The sequence below is a fragment of the Neolamprologus multifasciatus genome, chromosome 5 (assembly GCF_963576455.1).
Source record: "Neolamprologus multifasciatus chromosome 5, fNeoMul1.2, whole genome shotgun sequence".
NCBI classification, from domain to species: Eukaryota; Metazoa; Chordata; class Actinopteri; order Cichliformes; family Cichlidae; genus Neolamprologus; species Neolamprologus multifasciatus.
The window spans coordinates 10,384,481-10,391,085 of NC_140443.1; the positions used below are offsets into that span (position 1 = coordinate 10,384,481).

Here is a 6,605-nt window from a genome sequence, read left to right on the forward strand (position 1 = left end):
TCACCGGAGCCCCCCTTCTTTTTTTCCACAAAAGAGCACATCCACGAGCTAAAAAGGGACATAAAATCGCCAATGCACACACTGACACGGAAACGAGCAAAGTACGGGTTTTTTTTAACAGCTCTCTGAACAAAACTTGTGTTTGGACTCAAAGCCATTCACTTGTACACGCATGCATTCTGTGAAAGAAAAGGCAGCCCACAGAAACCATGCAGCAGCGTTTCCATCGTGCCCCCAAATCAGGATGAATGCGAGGACAGCTGTGGGGGGGAGAGATTTAAAAAAAACTACAACCCTTTGCCACCTTTAAGACTGTAGGTCGTACAAAAAAAATAATAGCATGACTCTGCTTATTGCACCCCACCCCTCCTCTCCGGTCTCAGGAACGCAGGACAAGCCCTTTTCCCCGCATTCAAGGCGTAGCGGCGCAAAATTATCTGAAGGACACCCCGCCTCTCCCCTTTCCCTCACCTGGTATATCGTCTTCAAAATCCATGTCGTCTTGTCCCTCGTCTTCATTGCTCAGCGACCCCGGCATCTTTATCTCATAGCCCCCAAACCCCTTTTAGGCTGGGAATACTGAAAGTTAACCCTCCAGACGCCGCAGCACAGTCTCTTTCTTCACCCAAAAAGAATAGTATTCGTCGCTGTGAAAAATGTAAGATTTTTTTTTATTATTTCTGTGCAACGAACATGGGGCTTTCTCTCCACGAGTAAAATAAAAAAAAAATTTTTTTTTTAAAAAATATATATTTTCCACTGATCTCTATCCAGGTCTTCCAGTCTGAAAAATAAGAAAGACAAAAATGGAACACACATGCCCAGATTGTGACGTCTGGTCTGTTGCCATGACGATGCATCCCATAATTTCACCCACAACTAGTTAGTCATACTCTCCTAGTTACCACTTCAACTAGTAGCGTGCAAAAAAATGCACATCGAGCGCCGTGTGCTGCTAATAGACGGATGCACTCCCCGCGCCTGTCCATTTCCTTTTGGAAGTCCGGAGAATTGAGACAGAAACTTCTCCCACTTTCTCGCACAGCTGCTGCTCTATTCACTCATAAGCTCCACTCCAAAGTGTGTCTGCAGGTGGAAACACAGCATTGCTTTCTATTTTGAAGCCAAACCGTTTGTGTAAACGGACGTTTTGGTTGATTTGGACGTCAGTTAAGGCATAAAACCCCCAACTAACAATCACCCGACTCGATTTCATCCTGCAAGCGACCACACTGTCCTGACAAAGCACACACAAGTGCAGGCTGATGACTGCAAGCTGTGAGGAGTCCTGACTGCCAGTGGTCTAACTGTTGTCAAGGTTACCACAGCTGTATCACAGGATGCCCCACAGAGAGCTGAGCAGAGGAAGTATCAGCTTCAGCGTCACTTTATCTTTTATCAAAATATACAAATGAAAGGCTGAGAGTTCCAGCTCATCCCACATGCTGCAGGATTTTAGGGGGGTGGGGGCAAATCACACAATGCAAATAAACATTTTTGTAACCAGGTGACAAAAAAGCACCATCCCATATCAGAATAAAGAACCGGAAAATATTCCTAAATCTAAAAATGACAGGTTTATATGCAATTTACACATGCAAAATTGTCATCGTGCATCTAAATAGCAAGGATTATTTTTGAAAAACGCTAAATGAAATCAGTGTGTACAGTCACATGTTCATATCTCTGTTTTTATCGTCTGTGTGGGATCCAGATAACATACTCAAACCAAATGTTTCCAAATAAAACACAAGACCATCACAGGTTTTCTCTCAAAGTATTTTATTAAGAACGGCGTAAGGTTTAATCTTCGTCCTCTTCCTCCTCATCCTGGTTGATCTGGAAGTAGCGCAGCTCGTAGCTCTCCTTGGTGTTAGCTACCACCCGCAGCCAGTCCCTGAGGTTGTTCTTTTTCAGATACTTCTTGGTAAGATACTTCAAGTACCTGGAAATGGAAGCAGAGAGCAGAAGAGTGTGAGTCGATCTGCCCTTAAATTTCACAATTTATGTACCCTAAAGCAGCAAAATCCTGCTGTTTTTCTACATTTATATTAAGGTGTAGAAATTGTTAAAAATGGCATACAACAGTTAAAACTCTCAGTAGCCCAGATGCACAAAAAAACCCAGCTCTGTGCAGTTTTTGCCATAACAGTGACCAGCAGAAAAGTGGGATCACAAAATTAATTTGCTTTAGCATCAGCTCTAACCTAGGAGATCTCCACTGGTTATACCAAATGCTTCATTTAAGACAGAGTGCCACAGTCCCCCTCTGGTGGTGGTGTTTAAGATTTACTGAGCAATTACAGTATGAAGTGGACATGAAGGTGGTTAGGGAAAGTTCCAGAAATACACACAGGTCCACGTAACCCAACATTTAAAAGATGTGGATTAGGTGGACATGTGTATGTTTTGCAACTTTGGTACAGCCGATTTTAAAAATGAGTTCAAGTACTTTAATGATCAGCTGTATAATACATATGCCATTATTATATCTAGGTTATTATATAGTTAATGCTGTTTACTGTCCAAATAGAACATTAGCATCATTATTAAATGGTGGCTACAGCCTAATAAATATATATAACGAGATAACAAGATAACCATTTTGGCTGTGCCACTCTAATCAGTTACATTAAGTACTACACTTCACAGTAACATCTGTGTTTCGAAGGTGCTTGAGGCAACTGTTGTTGTAATTTGGCGCTATATAAATAAATCTGAATCGAAATTGAAACAGATCTCACTTTTAGATATTAGTTTTGGTTTTTTTTAAATATTCACAAAACTTCAGACAAATCCACAATTAATACAATAATTCTGAAACTCTCATTATATGATTAGACTGCTTCATGTGTTCACAGAAGAACCTTTAAGCAGCAGGGATGTTTCTTCAGAACTGACTGCCAGAGGACGAGACTTCCACACTAGGCACATGTCACCAGAACCGATACTCATTGGAACCTTTCGATGCCAACATTCTAAATACACAATGGTATTTGTATTTTCTTAGTACCGTAGACACAGTATGTAGACAGTATGGTCAAATAATAAATACTATACTTTGCCTCCCGCACCTGACACACGACACCCTACTGAGTACTGACCTTACAAAATTTATGCTACAACCTACCTTTTTTTTTGTTAAATCAACCAACAGGAATGCAGCATGAAATTAGGCACTGATCAATGACAATTTCACACACAAAAGAAAAATGTGGCAGTAAAACTTGTGAAAAAGGTAATGAATTCAAGCATAGAAGACAATACTGTGCAGTTGGGGCAGCACGAGTACACATTAAAGATGACACAACATAGGAAGAGACCATAGTTGTGTGTCATAGCCTACAATTCAGTCATTTTTTATTGTTATGTCTACACTCATCAAACTTGATGTTATGCCCACATTAGGGTGCAGCAGGACCTTGTTGCACAATGTGGCAAGCAATGATGAACTTATCTGATCCCTAAAAATCTTTTGGTTTTTTTAAGCATTTTTATGAGATTTCTTGGCTTCTCACATAAGGTAGATACTCTCTAGTGGTGTATCTGTCCAGAGTATTTATTGCCATACTTGTGTGAAACCAGCTCATGTAATACTGGATAAATGTACTTGTGCTGGAACTGGAAAAAAACATCAGATCACAAGCTCTCAAATAAGTGGGAAACCACAAAGACAGCATGATCAGTCAGAAGACACATTCAGGCTGAGTATCAATAAAATTTTGCAACCACTGTGAAAGTGGCCAAACACAGCCATATTTGTTTGGAGTCGTCTCATGTTTGTTCATTAAGTCTATCACAATATTACTGTGGCTGAAATGTCAAATGTGTTTCATTTCCCTCAATATTGCATTCAACAGGATTCTGCATACTTCTCTATTCCACACAAACAACAGAGATTTTCTTTAAACTTAACATTTGTGTTTTTAGGCCTTGTAGCAAGCACTGTGCACAGTATTTACTGAGGATTGCTGGTATGATGGCAAATGACTATGACCAGTTAAATAATACAATATGGCATAGTTGCACTGTTTTTCTTTTATTTACCTCTTTGAGAAGGGAACTTCAGAGTTCACAGCAATTTTACTCTTGCTCCTCTCAATGGACACCACACCACCACCAAGATTTCCAGCTTTGCCGTTCACCTTGATACGCTCCTGCAGGAACTGCTCCTGCATGTGCAGAGGACACAGCAAGTCACACACAGCAAGCACCAGAAATGAAGGCCTCTTTATGAACTACAGATCAGAGTTTCTTATGAACATATTATTGACATCTCTTTTTTCCCCTCTCTCTTTTCTTTTAATATCAACTGACTGGAACCTTAATACAGGGCTTTGATTGATGCCCCTTATTTGACAGTAGTGTCTGACAGAGCATTTGTGTCTGACAGCTGCTGCACTGATTACCAGACAGGATGTCATTTCTGTCAGGGGTGATCTACTCACGAAGTTGGCAGCATCCATGATGCCATCCTCAACAGGGTGGGTGCAGTCCAGGGTGAACTTCAGGATCTGCTTCTTCTTCTTCCCACCCGGCTTCTTAACCACCTGCCTCTTCTAACACAAATGGAGAAAGTTGCTTAAACTCGGAAAACCCCCAAAGCGAAGCGTAAGGAAGCAACAATAGTGTTCAGATATTTTTATTAGCGGCTAGTCACAGCGTGTTCAATATGTTCTAGACATTTTATACTAGCATTTCAAGTAAATATCGTAAAAGAATGTTGCAAAAACCACGAACAACTGTTTACGTGCACCCTGTTAACCCTCACGTCGATCGCTGCTAGCTTGCGCTAACAGTTAGCAAAACGTGGTTTGAGACGAAACGTTAAAAAAGGCAAGCAAAATCGCGCGTGAACACTCGTTTCTTCTATATTATTGTGCACACGTATATACACGTCTATAAATGGAAAGACAAGCTAAAATAAGTGGCCTGTGTGCACTTTTATTTGGTCGGGCTATTACTCACAATCGGAGCCATGGCTGAAGAATTCAGCGAAAAGGGAAGGAGCAAAGGCTGCACGGGAAATATAAGAGCTGGCCGCAAAATCGATCGCATCGACTTTTCTAGACTCGATTATGTCGCACTACATAGAAAAAAGAAGGTTCGAGAAATTGTTAATGCCACTTAAAGTTGCACCAAATGTTAACTTTGTTCAGACGCGAATCAGTAGTTTGTCAGCTGGAGTGGAACCAGACATAAAGAGAGATTATTGCACTTACAACTATAAAATTCCCGGATCAGCAGAAACGTGGCTAAAATGTTTAAAGTAAAGTATAACTTGTAGATTTAATGGGCGTTTCAAAACCTTGATGTGGGCCAAGTAAAAAATAATAATACTGTATTTCTTTTTTTTTTTTAAATAACTGCCCAGAAAAGTGCATTTCAAGATGGCTTGCAACGTTACCCTCCTAGCACTTAGCTACACAGCTTCCTATGTATGTAGTTTTTGTATTATGTAGTGGGTCTTAAAAGGGAAACACAATTTTTTTTTTTTTTAGAAAAGTTGAATAACATCAAACACATATGTAATAACCTAACTAGCATTATGAATTATAAAACAAAAATAATAAAATATATTCTACCATTATTATTATTACATTATAAATAGTAATAATATTGTAATAGTGTTATGCAGGTTATCAATATACCTTCAAAGGTGCTAGAAGACATTACAATTATTGTCATTACATATTACAATTTCTATGTGTTTTTGTCATTATACTCTGTCATATGGTTCATAAAATTTATATAAAAGACAGACTGACATGCGTGTGCGTGTGTGTGTGTGTACATACATTACATTTTGAACCAATAAAATAAGTTATTTATAGGATATATTTCACTGCAAAAAAAAAAATAAATAACAATAATAATATTTTGGCAACAAAAAAGTTTAAAAGACTGTATTCAAGGTACAGTGCAATAAACTAACAGTATTACTAAAAAAAAAACAACAAAAAAAACTCTCAATAGAACTGAGAATTTGTATTTAAGTTTGAAGGCAACCACAAACTTCAAGATTCATTTGATTTGGCTGCCAAATCAAAGAGCAGAGCCAAACTCAGTTAAGATAACAGTATTTGGATGATGACATGCTTCTAGGTGTCAAAATAGATAAATTTGTCACACAGAATGTGGTCCACTTGATGAAAAAAGTAATTTTGTTAGATGGCATTACAATATATTACAGTTTTTCCTGTATTTCACTGTCATTATGGAAGGATAATGAAATTATAGCTATACTCCCTCAGATGCTGTGTAAAATTAAAAGCACAGATAAACAGACTGATGTATATGTGTATACATATACATACACATACCTACACATGCAAACATATATATATATATATATATATATATATATATAAAACATATATATATATAACATATATATATATATATATATATATATATATATATATATATATATATAAAACATATATAACAGTTTTGGAGGATGTAAAAAATAAGATTAGCCCCAATGTGCACTATTCTCATGTCTAAACAGTTATTTTTAGACTATATACAGTGGGTAAAGTAAGTATTGAACATGTTTCTAAAGGTGCTATTGGGATGAAATTCTTGCCAGATGTCAGTAACAA

General features: G+C 38.0%; 2 protein-coding genes across 4 annotated transcripts in view; both read right to left on the minus strand.

The window, feature by feature from the left end:
* The window catches only part of chd5 (chromodomain helicase DNA binding protein 5), a 37,879-nt gene extending 36,238 nt beyond the window's left edge, over positions 1-1,641 (minus strand). For all 3 annotated transcript variants that reach the window (XM_085160893.1, XM_085160894.1, XM_085160892.1), the window contains exon 1: positions 472-1,641. In XM_085160893.1, coding sequence (XP_085017019.1) covers positions 472-538 — 67 coding nt within the window. In that variant the 5' untranslated portion in view covers positions 539-1,641. The remainder of the gene's footprint in view (positions 1-471) is intronic.
* A 124-nt stretch (positions 1,642-1,765) lies between these two features.
* rpl22 (ribosomal protein L22) lies at positions 1,766-5,100 on the minus strand. Its single transcript, XM_085160904.1, has 4 exons — positions 4,969-5,100; positions 4,449-4,559; positions 4,048-4,172; positions 1,766-1,945 (listed from the first exon to the last, which is right to left on the minus strand). The coding sequence occupies exons 1-4, from the start codon at positions 5,056-5,058 to the stop codon at positions 1,804-1,806; spliced, it is 468 nt and encodes a 155-aa protein (XP_085017030.1). The 5' UTR covers positions 5,059-5,100; the 3' UTR covers positions 1,766-1,803.
* Positions 5,101-6,605: the final 1,505 nt, after the last annotated feature.